At 43.7% G+C, this 24,245-nt stretch overlaps 1 protein-coding gene across 2 annotated transcripts in view; it reads left to right on the top strand.

Moving 5' to 3' along the window:
- The first annotated feature begins 1,001 nt into the window (after positions 1–1,001).
- Positions 1,002–24,245, top strand: part of ptprga (protein tyrosine phosphatase receptor type Ga) — a 259,894-nt gene continuing 236,650 nt past the window's right edge. The window contains exon 1 of one of the 2 annotated variants that reach the window (XM_027176416.2): positions 1,002–1,884. In XM_027176416.2, the coding sequence (XP_027032217.2) occupies positions 1,779–1,884 (106 nt within the window). In that variant the 5' untranslated portion in view covers positions 1,002–1,778. The remainder of the gene's footprint in view (positions 1,885–24,245) is intronic. The other variant, XM_027176415.2, reaches the window with a different exon arrangement.

Raw genomic sequence — 24,245 nt, 5'->3', positions numbered from 1 at the left:
ACTCATATTACTCTATTATAGTAATTGGTGTGTGTTATTAGTTATAATTACTGTGTCATTTGTAGCTCACTTGATTGCTTTGTGACTAATGATTGTGGCACTCCTGTGTACTTCCATTTAAATAAACTATAACGATCGTTGCCGATCCCTGTTCTTCTTCTTTTCTTTCCTGCAGATAAATTCATTGCTTCTGGCTAATAGATTTGGAAAACGTTTCACTGTCCCAGGAATACGCCCTGGATGGGATGGCGGTTCATCTAAAAGTACCGTAAACACCAACATACACACACTTATTCGCACAAATTTAGTGTAAGCAGTCCATGTTTTTGGGAGGTGAGAGGAAACTAGAGATTATGGACGAAAGCCAGATGAACACAAGGAGAACTTGTATACATTTCTGGCATTTAGCAGACACCCTTATCCAGACTTACAATTTATACAACAATTGAGAATCAAGGGTTAAGGGCCTTGCTTAGGGGCCCAACAGTGGCAGCTTGGTGGACCTGGGATTCAAACTCATGATCTTGCGGTCAGTATATATCAGTATATATCCGGTCGGAATATCTAAGAATAGATGTTTACTCAGTGTTTTTATTGTGTGTGTATGTGTGTGTTTGTGTGTGTGTGTCTGTGTGTGGGTGGGTGGGTGTGATAGCTCACACAACAGACAGACACATCCTTCGATATTAGGATTGAACCAATGACCTTCGAGTTGGCATCGATGCCCATTGTTTCACAGTTTTCTTTCTTTCTTTTTTTTGGAAGTCTTTGGAAGACTGTATGGTTTGTTTTCATAATCCAGGTATATAATCCATAATCCATAATCTACAGCATGCTTCAAACATCTGCAGCTTCAAGCTTTTACCGTTCTGCTTCAAGAGGCTTCACAAGCATCCATCATCTCAGACATGGTTCACAAGTTGTCCACATCATCTCAGAAGCCACGCCTCCTCCACAGTGCCGGAATTATTGCGGGATCGTGTCCAGTTTCCGCGCACTTCGGATTTGGACCGGATGCCGTGCGCAAATCTGGAGCTCGCGTCCTGTGTTTGTGTGTGAATCACATCGCGTTTTGCACTCTTTCTCGAGCACAGTGTAAAATTGTGTACTGTAGAAAATAGGAGAAAAGAATGCGATGTAGGATGTTTCCTTAAAAAAAAAGTGCACGCGATTCCTCGGCGCTAGGATCCGGCGGCGGCGCTCTCTCTCTCTCTCTCTCTCTCTCTCTCTCTCTCTCTCTCTCTCTCTCTCTCTCACTCACTCTCTCACCCACCCTCCCTTTTTTTTCTCCCGAGCCTGTTTGAAAGTCTCCGCCACACTTCGGCCACTTCCTGGATGGCGGAATGGAGAGATCTTCCAGCGCCGCTGCTGTGACTCTACCGTGTCTTGTGTTCCGGCGTGAACGCGTTGCGCGCTTCGCCTCCGTGCGCTTCCTTTGCTTTGGCCGCACGATCCGCCGCCACATCACGTCCACTCCAGTTTCCACGCGCGTCATGTTTTTCCACGAGGACTAACATCAGCGCCGTCTGAAGGACTTTAACAGAAAGAAAGAAAAAAGAAAGAAACAGAGGAAAGAGAGAGAGAGACGGAAAAAAAAAAGAAAAACTGTTTCCTGGACAAACTTCAGAGAATCATTTTGCTTCTTGCGCAAAACAACAACAAAACAGCAGTTTGCTTTGTTAAGCCGTTGTTTGTTTGTTTGTTTTTAAACCGGACGTTTTTAGGATAACACAAAGTCAACAGTTGCTCCGTGGCCGGCTGTCGATGTGCGCTGTGCCATGCCGAGGCTCGTGCAACCGGGTCGCTGCTGCTGCTGCTGCTGCTGCTGGATTCTGGCTTTAACGCTGGCAGCCTGCGCGCTCCTCCGGGCCCACGCGCATCCCGGTAAGTTTGCGCTGTCTACCGAAAAAACATCAAAACCTCACCTTCACTCACTCTTTACTCTTTCCCAACTACCGGAATTCATAACAACACGTTCGCACCGATTTACTGAATGATGAGGTTGAGGAGGATGAGGATGATGAGGAGTTGAAATCGAGCTCGTTTGAATGATGGTCGTGTTACATGTGTTATGTGTTTATATTAGTTGATTCACAGGGTTACATTGTAATGGTTACTGTCTCTTATGGCTACAATCCTGAGAACATCACGGAACCGTTATTTCCGGTATTTATACATTTCCATCATTTACCTCTTCTTTATGATGAATAATGGAGTAGAAACTAACTTAGTAGTTTCACTGGGAAGAAAATCACCTGTATTTAATTCATATAATTTATATATATAAAATAACATTTCATCTAGGCATAAATAGTGCAGAATTACCGTTCTAGGTGTATATATATATATATATATATATATATATATATATATATATATATATATATATATATATATACATATGTATGTATACACACACACACATATATATATATATATGTGTGTGTGTGTGTGTATACATACATATATATATATATATATATAGTAAATATTATACTGTACACCCTAAATGCACTTTTGTTTTGAGATTAAATGCAGGCTGTTAAAATAAATAAATCAATAAACAAACAAACAAACAAATAAATAAATAAATAAGAACCGTTTCTGTCTCGCACGCGTGCAGCCAGATAAGGACTTTGCAGCCGCCACCTTGGTTGCAACCCCATAATAACGCCATAGATCAGCTTTATGTTGTGAGTTACGGCTGCACGTGCGTCAGCGCGTCTACGGACAACACGACAGAGACTGCGCCACAATGCACGTGCATCTCCAAGTGTGTCAGATCCATCTAGCATCATGAGCACTGACAGTCAGTTTCCTCTCTGACACACGACGGTGCACGCTCGCACGCGTTTTTCCAGCTCGGCTCCATCTCCTTAGTGCATCCACAAGAAGATCTGCTAAGTTTGGTGGTGTGTTTGTTTGGTGTGCTAGATCTGTCCTGACCAAACAGAGCTGAGGTCACACCAGTCATCCAGGATTGCAGTCGAACACCTCAGCTTAGGCTTTACTGATATACTCAGGACCCGATCGATTGTAGTAATGTTGGTGGAATTGATTGTGGTTGCGTTAAACCCGTGTTTGCATCCTTCTGTCGACGTTATGCATGAAATGCAAATAAATCTGCAATCAAGTTTTTTTGTTCCTCTTCGCCTTCCGCGTCTGACCCACTTTTGGACGACACGATCGTTCGCTGCAATCAGTGTGGCATCTCATTTGCCAGATTTTTGCATGCAGCAGTGAAGTCCCATAGTGCTCGTGTCCCTGTTTCTGTTCACAAAATAAAGAACAGCAGTATGCATCGTGGCTTTAATAGAAATGACATAACTCTGAGCAGCCCTGGCTTTGATGTATGTACGGGCAGCGTAGTGCCAGCCCTGGTTAGACGTGCCGCTGGGTTTGAGTTGCCAGTCTCGAGCATTCATTTTACATTCTGTCTGATTCGGATGCTTGAGAAGAGGCGGCCTGGGGAGACTCGGATCCAGGGTGCTGTTTTCAAACACAGACCCCAAAATCTTTACTTTTCAAACAGACATGAGCTTATACCACTAATGAGGGTTTTATAAATAAGGCTTCGATGCCAACGGGGGAAAAAAATGGCATCCCGGTTCACCTGAATATATCAAAGTTATCTGATTGACTCACGACTCATTTTCAATTGGCACGGTTTGAGGAATGACCGTACATGCAAAGCACACCTTTTTTTTTAAAAATAAAATTGTATTTATTTTTTTATTTTCACTCAAAGGACAGAGAAACTCGTCAAAGATGGACAGTTTTAAGGGACACGCTCTGCGCCACCGTCGTCCGTCCTGCTCGGTCTACTTTCTGACAGAACGTTCTCTCTCCTGTTCGGGTGACGTTTAGCTGCCTGTCTGTCTCTAGACTTGTTCGTGACGCAGGTCCGAGACGGCATACATGGATTTTGCATGCTCAGCTGATACTACTGTGATGTGGAGAAGGTTTTGGTGGACGGAAATGGATACGAGAACACTTTATTTATTCGTCTTTCTACTGTGCAGCATGCCAGTGTTTGTCTGAGGACGAGATGAACAGCGGTCCTGAAGCTTGCTGCAGGGCGTCTCGTGGTCCGTGCCTGCTTTCAGTCACGTGCCGACGGAGCGTGTCTTAACAGAGAGGTGTCTCGTGTCTCAGGTAGCCTGTGTGGCGTAAAAAATAAAACGTCCGTGAAGGTTCGGAATGAATCAGCGCAGGTCGTTGAAATGATTCAGAAGTGAATCTGAGTGAAACGATTTCTCAGGTTGTCACCATGATCACAACACTAATCTCGTCGCCCCTCTTTTAACATGCACATCATTCTGCTTTAGTGCCTGGCTAATGTAGCAGTTCAGCCAGGTTCCAGCATTTATGGAAAGATATATTTATGTCGCTCTGAATAAATAGCTATCGATAGAGGATTTCACACTGTTATTTCTGAGGACCGGTGCATCAGGGATCCGGGTAGTAATTTAAATCTCTTACGAGGCTTCAGACTCTCTGCCTTTTATAAATCTTCTTCTTTCTTTATGTGGGCCGTGGAAGCGTATCCGAGCTTAATAGAAGAAGATAATTTGCTAAACGTCCACTCGCTAACGGCCACTTAAACTTGGGAGCCTCTGGAGAGAGATATAGTCTGGCGTTCTTGATATTTGGGATGTGCAGGCCGGCCCCTGGAACGACATTCTCATCATCCTCATCATGCTCGACTCGCCCTCGCCGTCCCATTATCGAGCGCTTTAAGGTCGCGCTGGGTTCGGCGCTGTACGGCTGCTCGCGTTAATAGATTCATAAGGAAAATATATAAGGAGACTCCACTAGACACACTGTGAAGCAGAGTTCCATGTGTTCGGTATAGAATCTATAGAGACTTCAAGGACGTGAAGGGAAAATGTAGAAAGTGTTTCTGTCAGATAGTCTGTTTCTTTCCGTGCCTTAATTTCTGTGCTTAATGAAGTGTGTGTACGGGGAAAACACCCGTCTCGCCTCAAATAGTGCTGAGCGCTCGCGCCTTCTATTGTTCCACTCCATTGTTTTCATTAGGGCCTGCTGAGGGTTTTTTTTCCCAGGTATACATATATATAAATATATATATATACACTTACATAGGAAGGGTGGGAACTTCCCATTATTCTCTAACACGGTCTCTGTGTTCTGTATTATTTTTAGTATTGTGCAGCTTTGAAAAAAAAGTTAATGCTTTCTCTCTCTCTCTCTCTCTCTCTCTCTCTCTCTCTCTCTCTCTCTCTCTCTCTCTCTCTCTTTCTCTCTCTTCCTCTCTCTTTCTCTCTCTTTCTCCTGGCCCTGTTTGATTTGTTCCACTAAAGCCTGCTTGGCTTCCTGTCCGAACCTTATGTGGGCAGAAGGCTGATTTCACGCCTCTCCATTATCCCAGCTCAAACAGCGAGCAAAGCGGCCAAAGCTGTCTGCATCCTCGCTGTTTAACTACGCTCCACATCCTTACTCCGTCTGCTTCGCTTTCACTCCTCCTTCTCTTTTTCTTTCTCTTACTCGGGTTCATTTAAAATTCCAGTTAATTCGATGGACTCATCGGCGAGTCTCCCGCCCTCGTCTGAAGCGACGGATAGAAGATCTCTTTTAGTCTGCTCGTGTTTAACGATATATACGAGACGGGCAGAAAAATACAAACCCAAACACAACTCCGTAGCTATTCGCACAGAAGAAAGAGTAAATAAAGGACTAAAGACGTCGTTATCGGTAAATAAAGGAGACACTGAAAGGGAAAAAAAACAACATTATTTTTCCATTTCAATCAGCATTAAGCCTTTTTTTTTTTTTGAAACGAGCTACAAAGTTTCGTCTTTATCTTTCGAGTGCTTCTTTTTTAATACGCTCCATTTCTCCAATCTACAATTATTCATTTCACTCTTAGTGCTGTGCACGTTCCCAAAAAAAAAGTTTCAAAAATAATGTTTTTTTTTTTTTAATTCAAATATCTCAAGCTGGAGTGCGAATTTGCTCGCAGGCTCGTGCCGAGTGCACTTCAGATGATCACCGCCATTAATTCGATGATGTCGGACGAGCTCACTCGAGGTCTTTTGTGAAACGGCGTCAGGTTTATCCATCGGACCCCCCCGTGGCTTTCTTCTTCACCTAATAAATCATTTGACTTTTATACCTCCATCGATTCCGGATCTTTAATTTATATATTTCTATTCCTTTTCTCTCGGCCTGGTGGTTGAAGCTTTTGCAGTGATTTGTAACCTGATCAAATATTTAGCCCGAGAACCCGCAGAATCGACTCTTTCCCTTTAACGACGTGCTGTCGAGCCTCGTTCTCCACCTGTGTACAGTAAATTGCTCTCAAAAGCCTTCACTGAAATATTCTGCCACCAGAAGTCACCATTATTTATTTATTTATTTATTTATTTATTTATTTATTTTCTCCCCCCTGATGTGGCATGAGGCTTTTTTATCCGAAAGTTTGAATATCCCACTCGCGCTCTTTTGATGACTTCACCTTCAGGATATTCGCTGTAAAAGTGTATGGAACTCGTTCACATTTTTTTTTGCTGACTTTTTTGAAAATTTGCTTACCATTTCTATAAAAACATGCCTCCTTCAAAAGGTGTACGTTACTCCTACGAACCGAACCGAATCCCTGAATAAGGTGCTGAGGAAAAAGAAAAATGCCCCTGTACACTCCGGGGAGCCCTTTGAAATCCGTCTGAAACGAGTTACGTGTGTATGTTAGGTTATATACTGTAGATGTGTATTGGGCACACGGAGCGTCGGTGAAGATCGCCATGTAGTGAGAGCGCCGAGAATCTGAGAGCATCGTCACGTGGCGTGGTTCGTGCCTCGTGGATCTCAGATGCCGGAGCCTTGGTGTTAGACGAGGGGAAAGAAAGACGTTAAAACGTTCTAAGCATTTATATGCATGTCGTGACACATGTATATGTCAGTGTCTGGTACTTTTCACAACTAAACATGGCTCAGAACTTTAACCAACAGACGGAGTGTGATATAACAGACAGCTAGTTTCTCGACCAATCAGCTGCCTTTAGCTAACGTATACAGAAATACATGCATGGAATTAAAGAAGAGTGTCACTGAATAAATGCTAGCTTTTTTCCCCCCACACGTTTATTCGGTTCGCACTTCGCCGTGCCCTGTGGGGCGGAGCAACCGAACCCGGAGTACCTTCCATACAAATCTCGACTCGGTGGACCTTTTAACCAGACGGCAGGACGTACTTTTACGCACACGGCCATTCACACGTGCACACTGCGATGCATTATTCTCGCTACTAAGTGCTCGGCCTAATACCGGAAATCTTTGTGGACATGCCAGGTGTATCTAGAGCCGAGAATGAAATGGCGTTCGCGCGGCGTGGCCTTGTTCTGCTGCAGATGTAACCTTTTTTTTTTGTGCGGTGTCGTTCAGTGCTGTGCTGCTGATGCATCTGGGTTCTGGATATTAGTTCCTTGGCTATGATGGCTTCATTAGTCCATCACTTAAGCCTTGAAAAAAAAAATAAATAGAGAGAGACAGAAAACAGGAAACTATTAGACACTCTCCCCTCGACATCCCATCAGCCGAGCGATTCGTGAGCGCGCGCGCGCGTGTGTGTGTGTGTGTGTGTGTGTGTGTGTGTGTGTGTGTGTGCGTGCGAGTGTGTGTGTGTGTGTGTGTGTGTGTGTGTGTGTGTGTGTGTGTGTGTGTGTGTGTGTGTGTGCGAGTGTGTGTGTAGAGAGAGAGAGAGAAAGACATACTTGGTAATGTCATGAGGTTTTCTGGGAAGCCCAGTCACACATTCCGAATGGCCATTTTCACAGTCGTAGTGCATTAGCGCTGCATTAGGGACCGAGTGAAAAAGCTGGACCGGTTACAAGCATGCCGCTCACTCCATTTGGCCCGGTTAAGGGAGCGAAGGAGCTTGCAAGAGAAAAAGAAAAGGAGAGAAAAATAAGAAGAAGGGAGAATAACCACATGCCACGCGGCGGCGTGCCGGGAGAGTTGCGTGTCTCATTAAATTCTCGTAGCGGCGTTGGTTTTTCCACTTTAATGCTTGGGAGGACGCCGCATTTCCTCCAACGAAGAAAGAGAGGAGGAAAGAAAGATCCAGGCCCGTGGACTCAACCCAATTTGTCTTACTTCTGCTGAAGCTGTTCAGACTACAATGCTCTTTCTTTCCCTGCATTTATTTATTTCTTTTTTTGCCTGGTTTTCCACCCAAATTGGCATGATTTTTTTGTCTCCCTTTTTGTATTTTTTGTCTCTTCTGTTTTCCCAGCCAGTACAGATCTGTGAGCAGTGATCAGTCATCCTGCTATTGAGAGTACGCAGAGAATGGCTCATGATCAAAGTCTGTCTGCTCTGATTTATTCCAGCCGTAAGACTCACTCAGCGTAGAGTGTAGTGGCTTTTGGAGAAGAGTGGTGTTCGGTCTCTTATTCTTACTTCCTTTGTGTTTTTGTGTCTGTCTCCAGTTTCTTTCAGCTAGTCTGTAACGGCGGTCTGAAGCAGCCGCTCGTCGACACCCGTTCCGGTATCCGGGTTTCGACCCGATAGCGTTCTCTCACGCTCTGACGTTACGTTACCTATTGTATGATACAGCGTGACGTAGGCCTGCGTACACTACTGTGCAAAATAAAAAAAATATATTATTAGTTATTATTAATATTATTATATTAATATTAATAAAAAGAATAATTTTAGGCTTTTAAATAAATATTGTTTTTTAAGCTTTAAATTACATTTATATTTCTAGCATTTGGCAGACGCGACTTTGTATAAACTACATATTGGGGATGTGGTTGCCTAGTGGTTAAGGTGTTGGGCTACCAATCGGATGGTTGTGAGTCCGATTCCTACGTCCACCAAGCTGCCACTGCTGGGCCCCTGAGCAAGGCCCTTAACCCTCAATTGCTCAGATGTATAAAACAAAGAGATAAAAATGTAAGTCGCTCTGGATAAGGGCGTCTGCTAAATGTTGTATATAAAAAAAAAAAAGTAAATGTATTTTGATATAAGAGCCATTTTGTTTAAAGCAATTGAGGGTTAAGGGCCTTGCTCAGGGGCCCAGTAGTGGCAGCTTGTTGGCCCTGAGCTTGATTTCATCTGTTGACAGATTAAATGCTTTTTTTCTAGAAATTTCTATAATAAAAAAGAATAGAACATAAATTTTAAATAAAGTTATAATAATAAATATTATTATTATGATTATTATTAATAATAATAATAATAATAATCTGAGCTCTAGCGTCTTCTTATGGTAACTAACAGCATCGTTAACAGAGGAGTTGCACAGAAACTCTGTAATGCAGAGCACTTCACTTCTGCGAGAACTGAACACACACACACACACACACACACACACACACACACACACACACACACACACACACACACACACACACCTCCTGTCCTCTTACTGGTCAGGATCTACGTTTTTTACTGGTGCTTGATACTGGTTTTAGGTACCAGTAAAACTTAAAGTTAAAAGAAATTCATGCCTTGGAGCTCGCCAACTTGTATAAGGCTCAATAAACATTAGCAAACCTCTTTATAGACAGTAATTACAGGCATCAGGTATGCTTTTCTCTCTCTCTCTCTCTCTCTCTCTCTCTCTCTCTCTCTCTCTCTCTCTCTCTCTCTCTCTCTCTGTGTCATTTCCCATGTATGCATTATGACATACAGCACCTATAGAACCCATATAACAGTAAGCAAATGATATGTAAAGGTTCCAGGATGTAGACCATGTCCTGACAAGAGAGACAAGTTCACACGAGGAAAGGTAAATGTCACCATCTGACTCTGAGGCTGTTCAGCTTTTTTTTTCTTTTTTTTTTCCTTTTTTTTTTTTTTGTCCCAACATCCTTTGATTTTTTTCCCTCCCTCTTTTAGTGCCAGTATTAAAACATTAAGCTTGGAGCATCAAGGAAGCGTGAAATCAGACTGGAAAGTGGAAATTCTCCTTCATAGAGTTATTACAGTCATGGCTCGACATGACCTCTTAAGACCTTTCACTATTCACGGCACATTTTCTGGGAATTAGGGGTTTTCTATGTTCCAAAAAGTTCCCAATTTCCTCCACCTCTCTCTCTTTCTCTCTCTCTCTCTCTCGCTCTCTCTTTCTCTCTCGCTCTCGTTTACTAATCAAGATTTCCTAACCCAACATGTTGAAGGTGGTTCACTTCTCACTCCTCTGAACCAGATGTCTAACAGATGGGCCTCTCCGTTTTCACCCGAGGGACTTCTGGAGTTTCCATCCTTCCTCATACCCTCGTTCTCTCTGTCCCTCTTTCTTCCTGTCTTTCTCTCTGCAGCCTCGAATTCAACATCCCCTCTTTTTCCATCAGCATTTCGTGTATTTATTTATTTATCTGTTTGTATTTTTTTTTAACAGCGTGAGTAAGTAGAAAGGCATGTTGTAATAGAAGGCTTTGGCCAGCGCATACCTCCATCCTTCACGGTGGAGACAAGCGCCTGTGTTCCACCTGAACCCCCTCTGGATTTACGCCGCTGCCGCGGCCATCTTTCTTCCGTTAATCACCCAGAGGGCTCGACGAATGAGCCGCCGGGGAAAATCGAACAGAGATTGGCCAGGCAGAACGGAGAGAGGAGGAAGAAAATAGAGGGAACGTAGAGGAGGGACTTTCTTCAGACTGGAGCAGACAAAGGAGAGCGACTGAGAGGAGAAGAGAAAAAGCAACATGGTGAAGTAGAGGACACGAGAGGAGAAAAGGATGAAGGGAAGAAGTGTGAGAGAGAATTGGGAAGTAGAGGATAAATAAAAATAAAAAAAGACTATAATGTTGAAAATGGGGGGGAGAGAGAGAAAAGAAAATGGATGAAAGGGGAGAAGAAGAGACCAGGGAGGAAAATGTGAGAAGGGTGAAGTAAGAGGGGAATGAAGAAGGTCGGAGCACAAGAAAAACAAAGGAATGGAAGAAAAAAATCTAAGGAGTAAGAGACGTGAAAAATGAGAAGAAGGAAGGAGGAGCAGAAGGAAATGAAAGAACAGAAGAGTGATGAAAGCAGCAGAAGTAGATATGAGAGGATCTCTCCATGTTGCACTCTCACTTTACCTCCTCCATCACTCACACACGCTCGCACTCGCTCCACGAACAGATACCAGAGCCAAACAACGGCAGGGTCCCAATCGTGAGCGTTTGAGTGAACGGCTGAGCGAGTGAGTGAACAGACCTGCTCCTGTTTAGCAGTGTAAACAAGCTCCTGCTTCGTCTGCCATCTGTGATCATCACCGAGGCCTCGAGACAAAATAACACCTGCAGCTTCATCGCGTCTCTGTGGCCAAACGCAACATCAAAGTCATGCAGTTTACAGAAAGACAAATATGCACAACTTTATTTGGCAACGCGTTCGTTTCGTTCTTGCTCGTCCTCTATGTAAAAGTCTACGCCGTCACTCGGTGTCTCTGTGTCTCTACGCTTTCTCGTCCGGGTTCTTGAATTGCACTTCTTCATGTTGGAATTTTCAGTGTAAACAAAGCACACAGTGCAGAATCGTGCCGCGGCTGTTACATCACCGTACGAGTGATGTTTACTCTCGTAGATATTTACGCTCATCCAGAATAAATGACCAAACTGACTTTACATACTGTAGGAAAAAAGCAAATAGTGACTGAGAGAAAGAGAACCGCAATTACCGCCTGTTTTCAAGTCAAATTTGATGAATAAATGAATCTCTAACGAGTCCATATTTACTGCGCCGAAGTATCATGAATTATGGAAACTCGTGATTATGACCGACGGCGAATCCGTCCGTCGTACGGCGGCCGTCGCCGAATCGTTGATTGCATCTGGAAAGCAATCAGGAAATGACTAATTATAACTACAAGGAGGGGTTAAAAAAAAAACGAGGAAAACTTGCCCCGGGGGCAGAGCCGGAGCGAATCGTTCACCTCAGCGTGATGGGATGAGGCCCGAGGCATGACCAGCCTTCACTGTCTGCATTTTGGCCTCTCTTCCATTCTTCTTGCTTTCCCGAGGCAGTGCCGATGTTTTGGCCAGACAACAGGTTTTCAGTAATGCCTCTTTGAGGCACTCCGCCTCGACAGCCCGTTGACGAGCATTCACAGAACGATCCAGAAAGGAAATCTAATTACCATTAAAAACAGCCCGATAGCTCACGGGTCTATTAGTTAAAACGAATGGAAAGCATTCGCGACAGCTCTCTCTCTCTCTCTCTCTCTCTCTCTCTCTCTCTCTCTCTCTCTCTCTCTCTCTCTCTCTCTCTTCTCTCTTTTGTCCTGTGCTTTCAGTGGTCACACAGGCTCAGTCCTTGCCAAAGGCACTTTTTCACACTGTCTCTCCCTCTTTCTCGCTCTGTCTGTCGTTTCTTTCTCTTGTTCTCGGTCTCGTTTAGCGTATGCTGTGTCCCAAATGCTACAATTCGTGTCGAGTTCACGTTCTTGCTGAAGCCTCCCACACAAAGCTTCCTGACTCTTTCATACAGCTTCATACAGTCTGTTACCCCTAGCGCGCTACAAGACCGGATCCGTCGCCGGCTGCGAGCAACACGTTGCTTTAGCACACAAAGATATAAAGAGTGAAGTAAAAAAAAAGCACAGAGCTCATATTACTTTAACTCATAGTGTTGACCTCACTCACACCACATATTAGCCATCAGGCTATGTAGATGCTAACAACAGCATAAAGCTTCTGGTCTATTTTCTGGTGACTGTTATTAACATGATTACGACGCAGTATCTGTGTTCTTGAGAGAGCCGTGCAGCGTTTGGGGATTTTATAGACGTATAATAACATTGTAGTCGCTGCAGCTTAACTCTGGGCTCGAGCGAGAGATTGGCTAACGGCCGGCTGAATTCCACTCAGATATGAAATGATATTCTAGGTGAAGTTCCCAGCAGAAAAGTCAGATGAAATCCTGTTAGCGTGCTCTGACTGCGCAGATGGCAGGACATAAAGCTTATCTGTGTAGAAAGTAACCCTCAGTCATATTGGCTGACCTTAAAGAAGCAGCTGTTGGGGCTGTGGGTAAATTGCGCGAATGTAAAGTGTGCGAGTGTGTGTTCATCGGCGGGCCGGTGTACAGTAGACGGCAAACACCCCAGGAGACCCCCCAACACACACACTCTCACACACACACACACAGCAGGCTATTGTATTGCAGAGGAAGTGTTTTGGGCCATGCAGCAGATGGCGGGTAACAAAATATCATTCCATTTCCGCTCTGAGCCGCGCCAGCAGCCAAATGATAATCGAAAACTCTCGGCCTCTGGCCGTAATGAGATTCGCTGACCTTATTACTAGCCAACGCAGAGCGGGGAAAAGTCTATATACGGAGATAGGATGTAGGAAAATTCTTCTCTGAGAGGTGTGTGTGTGTGTGTGTGTGTGTGTGTGTGTGTGTGTGTGTGTGTGTGTGTGTGTGTGTATGTGTGTTGCACTGATTTTTGCATCTGTAACAGTGTCAGCATTTTGTTTTCATAAGCTCCACGATGAAATATCACACTCCCCTGTAGTGCTACAGTCTTTAATCTAATTTGGGTATATTTGAACTTCCATTCACTTTCCTTTCTAACCGAACGATAAAAAAAAAAAAAAACACTAAAAGTACTAAAAGACAATAAAATGCGAGATATTTTAATGAATTTTACTGTTTGTTTTTTTAAATATTTCATAACAAAAAATCATGTTATTTGTCTTTACTTAAACAGTTGTATGCGCATATTTAATTTTAATAACCTGAATATTCTAAATATTATTAGGAGGAAGACAATATTAGATATTGTAGTAATAAATGTTTGTTTTTTGTTTGTTTGTTTGTTTATTTATTTATTTAACTCTACAAGCCAGATGATTCAACACGCAGTTAAAAAAATGCCCCGGATCGTGATCGTGTTCATATCTCTGTATTATTCACATGGAACACGAGCAAGCTCAGCACGTCGGAATGAAATTTTTTTTTTTTGGATCTCGGCTCCTTTTCAGAGGAGCGAGGTGCCCGAGAGCGTGCAGGTGAGCTGACAGGACCTGCAGGAAAAAAAATGACCTCATCTTTCCATGCCTGCATTATCAACAGCGCTTCGCTCTTCCCTCAGGTCAGCAGACTAATGGCCTGGTTTCTCGCACCCCGCTGATCCCATCTTATTTTTCCACCCATTGATCAGCGGACGTGCTTTCTAGGAATTCTCATACCGAGAGGTTGATCTAGTTGGTAGTATATTGGTTTTTCTGCTCCAGAGAGGTTTGGCCTTCATCCATGGAAAGCATATTAGTGGAAGTAACTGCATGTTCTTTTTGGTTTGCCAGGGAAATTTCATCCTCGACTAGTCTAACGTATTCAGATCTGTGCTTTTAAGGAGTAGTAGTAGTGAATATTCATGATTTTTTCCTCATCTGCAGTGTCGTATTGCTTTAATGCCGTCCACACTTCTGTACTTGAGTGTGTGTGTGTGTATGTGTGTGTGTGTGTGTGTGTGTAATGGCTGGTAATGCGCTAAGGTTCTCTGTGCTGTGTCAGTTTTTCCATTGTTTTATAGGCATGCCTATCAGTGTGTGTGTGTGTGTGTGTGTGTGTGTGTGTGTGTGTGTGTGTGTGTGTGTGTGTGTTATTTTTCTAATTCCTCTTTTGGATCGACATTTTGATAGACACGCTCTTCTTTCCCTTTCTTTCTCCGACATGATATGCTCCAGGACGACAGCCTAATCTCCGGAGCAGCTCGCCTCATCTAAGTCGTAGTTATCAATCCAAACAGACAAATGTCATCCCTAAGCCAGCGGATAAGTCCACTCCATTCAGAGGACTGCAGTTATTTCCTTCTCCCCTCCTTCGCGCTATCAGCTCCATCTCTGATTTTCATTATCTCTTCGCTCGGACATCGCGGGACACACAGGAAAAGGCTACGCTGTAGGGGGTCCTAAGCTTCAGCTCTGCTGCATGGCCGACAGCAAGCTTTAACGGAGGGGGGGATTGGGAGAGGATTTTAGGGGGGGATTTATATGCCGTGTCACGAGGAAGAGCCGAGAGTCGGTATCACGGTTTGGGATATCTGTCGGCTTATGGCGCAAGTTTGCGTTTAGTTAGCTCTCGTTAGATCGGCATCTAACGATGATGTGTCTCTGACGAGGGTTCATCTGGATCATCTGTGAACCATAAGGGCAACATATGATCTGTTTATACACCTCCTCAAGGAAGGGAAAGGGGGAAGGGATGAGTGCATGGGGGAGGGAAAGGAGAACCCAGAGTGTTACAGAATAAGTCAGGGTCATGGAGTAAGTAGCCACTGGCTGAACGTTGCTTAAGTGCTCATAGGGGAAGGCAGTAAAGAGAAGCGAGATCACAGATTTCCAGAGAAAATCCTATTGCACTCTTAGGACACGACCTCGCTCGACCCCGGCCTTGGGTTTCCGAACAGGAAAAAATCGGACGGTTATTTTATTTCATTTCTTTTTTCGATTCCCATGCACGTTCCTCCGAATAACAGCAGCGACGTCAAGGACGCCGGTCAACCTTACCGAATCCCATTCAACCCAGAATATATCCAAAAAGCGGGAGAACATTTTTTTAAACATTCCACATAATTCTTTAGGCTACCTGTTTTGAGTATAGGCTCTACTACGTTAGCGAGGTGTTGTACAGCGCCGGAGCTGGTTCAAGGTTGTTTTCCGCTTTAGGAAGCGTATACAAAAGTGGCAAGGCCAAAGATTTCACTAATAACATCGAACCGCGAGACAACGACCTGGAAGTCAGAAGTGTTTGAGATGTATTGTATCCATCAGCCAACCAGAGTGTAAGGAGCTTCATGTTTGTATAGTTTACTTTATTAAGACCAAAAGATCTTTAGTTGCATTACAAATGCAATTCTTTCCTCCAAGCTCGACTACAACGAGTCTTTCCAGCATCATTTTTAAAAATTGACACCAAAATATGATCTAAAACTCGTTCAGTGTTGCTCACTACTACATTTTGTCAATATGCTGGACAGCCTGTCTTCCTATTTCCTTAACACAATACATCGTTGAGCAAAAAAACAGCCATTTGTGATACAATAGTCTCTTGAGTGATGGCTCGGGACTGAACAAAGCGGCAGAAGAATGGACATGAATAGGATTAAACGCAATGGGAGGAGCGCATTAGTAGTAGGTCAGCTCCCTTACTAGCGCCAGTCACTTTCTCTAGTGGTCTAATCAGATTAATTAGCACTCATCAGACACACTTACACACTGTCAGCAGACAAAAAAGGATACTATTCAAAGAGAGGCGTATGTGTGTGTGTGTGTGTGTGTGTGTGTCTTGGCAGAGCTCCTTTGGTGATGACTGACACGCTTTAAGCTGTCCTCTGGCAACGTGAGCTGATTAACCAAATGGCTCAGTTGCGATAGCATCACCAACATCTACATGATTTCTACTAAAGCCGAGTCGCACTCCGGCTTCGCTTCGAGGTCGAACATCAGGGAGGTGAATATATATTTGCGTATAGAGCGTGTGTATGTCGTACGCCGCGGCTGCGGAGTGATGCACGGCGACGCTGACGGGAATTGAATTCACTGAGCTGGGAATGGGATTTGGTTTCAGAGCAAAATGATGTTGGCCAAATGGATTTGTAATGCCTTTTCATGAAGGTGGTTGGCCAGCTAAAACGCTCTGACACAAACATTAACGCAAGTCGAAACGGAGCGGTTTCTGATGCATTTGCACGGGGGGGGGATAAACTCATTTCTACAGTACGAATCTAACCAGGTCAGATACGGCCGACTTAAATCTACAGAAAATGTAAATATTTTTGAATTTGCGTGTAACGTGTAAAGAAAATGCGATCTCCGTGATTTCGCCGTAGTATGTTGGGAAGATCATCCAGGATTTTCTAGAAGTACATAGAAATGTGTAAACGACACATCAAGAGAACGGTGGTTCTGAGAGCAGAAATTCCTAATTGATGAGAACTGAGGACTGGTCTGAGCTGACGAGAATTTTTATAGGCACTCGGTAAAACCGTGTAAGACGCACATCGTCACCTAAACTGGACTTACGCCGAAATATCAGCGGAACCAATATTATTATTTTCTGCTGCGACGTTGACGGTCGAGTCCGAATTTGGCATCGGCAGCTCGAAACCGTTGACGCAACCTGACTTGTGTCAACAGTTAAGGCTGCTGTTGGTGGCGTAATGGGGAATGTAGGGAATGTTTTCTGTGCCACACATTAATACAGTTACATTTCCATTTATGGCATTTGGCAGACGATTTTAACCAGAGCGACTTACATTTATCTCATTTACACAGCTGAGCAATTGAGGGTTAAGTGGCTTGATCAATAGACCAACACCTTAACCACTGAGCACTGGGCATCTTTCTACTGAGTATCGTTCATTGAGTATCGGATCATATAATGTCCCAAAGCAAATGCAGGCTCAAACTGGTTCCAAACTGACCATTTAAGATCTCTATCTATCCAGTAGATCAGGAAATTCCCAGATTGAACCTGCTGCTTATAAATCCACAACAGAAACATGAACCGATCGTTACGACATGGCCAAACGTTTCCAGCACCTTATGTTACCCAATATTATACATAAGTATGGTGTTCCCAGGGGGCACGGCGGCTTAGTGGTTAGCACGTTTGCCTCACACCTCTAGGGTTGGGGGTTCGATTCCTGCCTCCGCCTTGTGTGTGTGGAGTTTGCATGTTCTCCCCGTGCCTCGGGGGTTTCCTCCGGGTACTCCGGTTTCCTCCCCCGGTCCAAAGACATGCATGGTAGGTTGATTGGCAGCTCTGGAAAATTGTCCGTAGTGTGTGAGTGCGTGAGTGAACGAGTGTGTGTGTGTGTGTGTGCCCTGCGATGGGTTGGCACTCCATCCAGGGTGTATCCTGAATCGATGCCCTATGACGCCTGAGATAGGCACAGGCTCCCTGTGACCCGAACAGTTCAAAAGAAATGGTAGAGAAGGAATGAATGAATGGTGTTCCCAATAAAGAGGCCAGTAAACATATATATATAGGAAACAGTGAGAAGCCAGAATAAATCATCTGTTCTTTCTAAACGAAATCCCATCCTGTGCGTAATTAAGCAGTCCGTTCTGAGAAACACATAGAACATCAGGTCTACGGTAAGCAGCCTGAAATAGAGCCATTTGCTTTAATGCTCTGATTGGCTATGGCTTTAGTGTGCTTCTGTTTTCATTTCCTTTGTGTGCACCATGTTCCTGCATGCCACATAATGACTGTTTAGGCCTCGGAGCAAAATCAGCACACTCCGCTCTAATAATAAACCTCCGTAATCTTACACAGGTGTGTGCTGTGGCTACAACAAGAAGCATGAGCAGGTTTGCTAATGCATCTCTTCTGATGGAAAGAATGTATAGGTGGGCCGTGACTCCTCTCGTAGCGTATATAGGGGACGGAGGGTTAGAGCGAAACAAAACAGTAGTTGTATAACAATCAGTGTGGTCTGTGTGGCTTTGTATAACGATATTAAGATGACAGATAGTATAAGAACTAGGAGAAAACCAGCGTCCTGAGAACATGACAAATGCAGTCAATACTAATACATAACACGGGGAAGCAGTATTGTCGTTAAACACGGATTAAACCCACCTCTTATGTGACCGAAATTGGCCAGTGATTACATTATTTTACTGATTAAACAGAAATAAAATACAATTTGTTCATTAAACATTCTTGTCGAAGCCAACATTCTGTTTTCCTATTTAAGCTTAGACAAAAATTTATCAAGAGTAACTCCTCCTAGTGCTTTCGAGCCACATCGACCAAATTCAGATATGTTGTGGACCCTGGTCTTTTCTAAGCGATCCGAGTACTGGTACGTCCGGTACCGGGTCTCAAAATGGCCTTTTTTCCCATAGACTCTCATTATAAACTTTGGAGGTTTATAACTCACCAATCTCGGCCAGCTCCTTTAGGGTGATGCTCTGAACAAAGTTTTAAATTGGTGTAACCGACTGGCCTTTCGGTTGTGCCGTAGCCCCGCCCACAAAATATACAAAATTAAAAAAACTTTTTACAACATGGACATGTGATATATCAAAACACTCAGAACAATGAGTGTCACATGCTCGTCTCCACTTACCTCCAAAAGTTTTGGCACCCTAGCTTTCTAGGGTGTATAATTTTTGTTTCCAAAAGTAACACTGACCCTTATGTCCACTCGCCTCCAAAAAGCACCGGCCTTTTGCGAATACTTGCGTCGTCAAAGCCAACATCAAAGTTTGTTGCGACGAACTTTACAAATCTAGTTGTTATTGAAATCTTAAAATAAAGCTCTAAAAACACAGAAAACCTCCGACCAATCAGAATCGAGCATTCGGTGTCTATGTGAACAGGATAAAAATGTATATAAGGATACAAGGTGTACTGTACATTACAATATGTGTAAGTGTTGCTTTTAAAAATGCACAGAATGTTTAAAAAGCAGCACTTTATTACCTGAAAGTAGTGTTATCAGGGATTCCCGCAGCACTTTTCAGTTCGTGCGTCCCGCCTAAGCTGGGAAACCCTACCGCCTTAACTAGGTTGTCCAAAAAAAAATTATTCCGCTGCACAAAAGGTCGTCAAGTGCATCCCGGAGAATAGTGCAGACGCGCTTCACACCGCGAGCGGGAGAAATGAGAGAAAGACGTGGTCCGTCACTGTCTGGAGGATAACTAGCCAGTGGATAAAACGTGTGTCCGTGAGAACTGTAAGTGGACTTATGTTTTGGTTTATTTAAGCCTGTTATTATATTAGTCTATAGTTCTTGCAAATTTAAAGTAAGTTAGCTAGTGATTTTGTTGTTTGAGTTCTTCACCTGCTAGCTAGGTTGCACGTGCCTGTTTTTAATAATTGTTAAACGTAGTACAGTCTGTGGTCGATCTCACAAAGAAGCCCCGCCCCCCGGGCCCCGCCCCTCCGCCCAACCCTAACTAACAAATTTTCTGCGGGAAACCCTGCTTATGTTATGTATATACTTGTATAAGCTTTAAATCAGTCTATACATATATATATATATATATGTAAAGAGAGAGAGAGAGAGAGAGAGAGAGAGAGAGAGAGAGAGAGGTTAAACACACCCCTGTGATCGTCTAGGAGTGTCGAGGAGCTTTGATTCTTATAATATCTCAATAAATGGCAGTGTATTGATATACTTTGACATGATAGTGATATTATATTGTGGTTTTAAATAGTAAAGAAATACACATACGCTTTTTTTTATGTCGTCGGAGTGTGTATGTGGCTTAATCATGAAAGCCCACAGAGCGATAAGCTTCACGGCTTTGCCGTTTGATTCGGCGGCGCGTCGGTGTGTCGGCTCTCTCTCCGCCTTCAGAGGATCGTTTTGGCAACATGACAAGTTGTTCTGAACTTCTTTTTTTTTTTACCAAATAGCTCCTTAAATCTAGTTCAGTGCTCCCTCCTGTATCATGATAGTCCTTCACTGACTTCCTTGAAGTATTAGTCCAAAAATAACTTCAAAGCCTCTTTAGATGTGGGAGAGAGAGGGTGTGTGTGTGTGTGTGTGTGTGTGTGTGTGTGTGTGTGTGTGTGTGTGTGTGAGATGAGATGGTGGATGTGTACATGAGTGTTATGGTGGACTCCATAGCAGATAGCAGTGTTGAGAATCTGGTAAGCACTGGCAGAAGAAAAGACGTTCCCACAGACACGGATTACACACACATTCATTTTCTGACTCCTTGTTTCTTTTTTCTTTTCTTTTTTCTTCTTCTGACAGAAGGGGGTTAGGACGTTATTCACTCGCCGTCTCGAGTCACTCTTTCTGACGCTCCAGACCGTCTAGAGCGACTGCACGAGTCTCACGCCTACATCTGGGTTATTTGGATCCTCTTGTTTGATTTCAGGTTTAAAAATAAAAATCGAGAAAGACGTTCGGTTCGTTGAATCTCAGACGATAAAAGCATCCGGATCCTTTAGTGCTCTCCGCTGCCCTCGGGGATTTGAGTGGCTATTTTTTATTGTAGCCTAATAAATCGTCAAATTTACAGGCATCGTGTTATTTTTTTTCCTCTCTCATCCATATAACAACATCATTCTGCTTATTTTTCGGAAAGAGGGGAAAAAAACAACCTCCTCGTGCTTTAATTTGGTGCAGAACAAACATGCAACAGGAAATAAATACTTCCTAGACAGTGTTGCCTGTAGCTTCTAAAACACCTTTTGTTTTCCACCTTTTTTTTCCCCGACATCACACTAGAAGTTATAAAAAACACAGCCGATAAGTCGAAAAGAATTACAGAGTCCCATTATCGAGCGTGAATGTCTCTTAACTTGCATGTAGATTTATTTGTTTATTTATTTATTTATTTATTTATTTATTTATTTATTTATTTATTCTTCTTTTTGTCCTTTTTCCCCCTCAGTTTTTCTGAAAGACTTTGTGACATTGTGTTATAGTTTTGGTTTCCATGACAACATTAGCAACTCTGACTTTGAGGTATGTATTCCTTACAACACGGGTCCTGTAACGTTGCCTCGGAATTGATTGATTAGCTCTCCAGCTATTCGAGATACAAACAGATGCATATCTTGGTTTTATCAAATGTTCGGACAGAATATCGCCATGAGCGAGAGAGAGAGAGAGAGAGAGAGAGAGAGAAAGATGTTGTTTGATGCTGATGTTTGGCGACATGTTAAAACCGAGCTCAAATCATTCCAGTGTTGCTCCGACTCTGTTCACTAACGCGCTCTAACCTGACATTTTACTACCATTTCATTTACTCACCATCTCAGGAGAATTTCACTACACGGCCACCAAAGCAGTGATTCTTTTCTTTTTAAAATTTAGACATTCATTCATTCATTTTCTACCGCTTATCCAAACTTCTCAGGTCACGGGGAGCCTGTGCCTATCTCAGGAGTCATCGGGCATCGAGGCAGGATACACCCTGGACGGAGTGCCAACCCATCGCAGGGCACACACACTCTCATTCACTCACACACTCACACACTACGGACAATTTTCCAGAGATGCCAATCAACCTACCATGCATGTCTTTGGACCGGGGGAGGAAACCGGAGTACCCGGAGGAAACCCTCGAGGCACGGGGAGAACATGCAAACTCCACACACACAAGGCGGAGGCGGGAATCGAACCCCAACCCTGGAGGTGTGAGGCAAACGTGCTAACCAATAAGCCACCGTGCCCCCCTAAAATTTAGACTTGTGATTTTTTACTTTTACTTTAAATCCATGGTCTGACTTCAACTAGTGGCCTTTGCTGAATGTAGCGCAATGACAGTAGAGAGAGAGAGAGAGAGAGAGAGAGAGAGAGAGAGAGAGAGAGAGAGAGAGAGTTTAATGCAGTGACTGAACAGTGTTTGTGCTGTGATGCAGTTCCCCACCATGAGTGAGGAAGAAATTAATCCCAGGACGGTTATGTTGGGTTGAGGGCTTTTAATAGATGAGTGCAATAATCGCCTATTTAAGAGCACTTTCACGTATGCAGCAATTAGACCTCCTGGGATAGTGATGTATTCTCTGTCCACTTCTCAGAGAACCCCAGTGAGAACAGATTGCACCCTGATTTCCCCCAACCGAGCTTAATGTCGGAGTATTATGGGATGCAGGCAGCATTTGTGGATATTTGAGCTGCAAAGGGGATATCTGAGATTCAACGTGAGGACAAACGCAAAGGACAAACCTGGAACAGCTGTGTTAGAGATTTTTCATTTCTTGTAGTCTGTCCTTTTGTGTGATTTGTGATACTTTTTCTTCTTCATCAGACAAAATGGAGATCGGATCTAGGGGTCGTGTCACTTGACATGGCTGTCACTCGATCTACAGTCTGGGGCAAGAAGAAATCAGCCCCAGAGTCACTTATCTGTTTTCTTACCCGAAGTATAAATTTACACTCTGATTCCGGCAAACATGCTAATAGTTCTGTGAAATACATTTTTGTCTCCCAGCGCAGTTCAGTCTGTCGTCTGATTACACCCTTTGTGCAGCAGCAATTTGAGCAATCACAATTTGGTCAGTTTCTCGCTTCTAGGTCCGGGTGCGGTGGCGCTGCAAAAGAAGGAAAGGAAACGCAGGACTTTGTTGGCTCCATGCAAATGTGCCGTGTTCGCTCTGTCGGCCTGCACTCCGCCCCGGTATTGATTGGGGGAAATGAAAGGTGACTGGAGAGGGAGAGAGAGAGAGAAAGAGAGAGAGAGAGAGAGAGAGAAAGAGAGAGTTCTTCTCGACCGGGGTGTCCGGAGCTGGAACATTCATTCGCTTATTATTCGTGATCTAGCTCTCGTTTCGCATTTCTCTCTCTCTCTCTCTCTCTCTCTCTCTCGCTCTCTCTCTCTCGCTCTGCTCACTGTTAAGACTCCTATCCATCACTCTCTCCTATCCCGTGAAATACACTGCTGAAATGATCCCGAATCGATCAGGCAGCTGTAAGGTCTTAAGCACGCCATGGCCGTAACTCCTTCTAATAGACTGGGGGGGAGCACCACACACACACACACACACACACACACACACACACACACACCTGAGCCTCTTGACATGAATCAGGACAGCTGCATTGTAATACCTCCACACTACTCAATGCTTTCTGACACACTGCAGTAAATATCCGCCTTCATGTAGTTAATACACGGCAGCCATTTTTGATCAAGCTCCATGCTAACTCTAGTCATCTGCAGTAACTCGTTCCTGCAGTAATACACGCAGCAGTCATTTAATTTGCCTAAAGATCGATCTAGTTAATTAACCGGCTAAAGCCGTGCTTCATTACTAGGCTAACGCTAATACTTGTTCATGGCACACGTCAATTTGTTTTTCTTTGCTTTGGGTTTAGTGCACTTGGCTGCCTGACATATACGTGCACACACAATTAACACGAGCCCTAATTGCTCAATTAGAAGTCCACATAGCACAGCTGGCTAACGGCAGGCGAGCCACGTTAAAGCCGGCTCCACGGCGCGCCAGACGGACTGTAAACAAAGACAAAAAGGCTGGAAATGTTATTAAGGTGAAGTGGAGCTCAAGTCCTTAAACTCTACTGATACCTTGTTGCTCAGCTCATTGATTGAAATGTATACCCGGGTATAATGGTGTGCCATCCTGGGTGGAAGACGACTGAGAGGGAAAATAGAATATTACATCAAGGAACATTTTAATTGAAGGATCAGTTTCATACCTCGAAGGTTTTAGCCTGCACTTCAGGTGTGTAAATGTTAATGACTGGAGTCATCCTGTACTCAGGAGTATTGATGAGCTATTTTAGCAGGGTCAGGTAGCGCACCGCTGGAACCAGTAATTGATTATTCCATTTATTTATTTATTTATTT

Source organism: Tachysurus fulvidraco, chromosome 2 (assembly GCF_022655615.1).
Source record: "Tachysurus fulvidraco isolate hzauxx_2018 chromosome 2, HZAU_PFXX_2.0, whole genome shotgun sequence".
Taxonomy (NCBI): Eukaryota; Metazoa; Chordata; class Actinopteri; order Siluriformes; family Bagridae; genus Tachysurus; species Tachysurus fulvidraco.
This window is presented reverse-complemented; position numbering and strand designations above follow the sequence as displayed.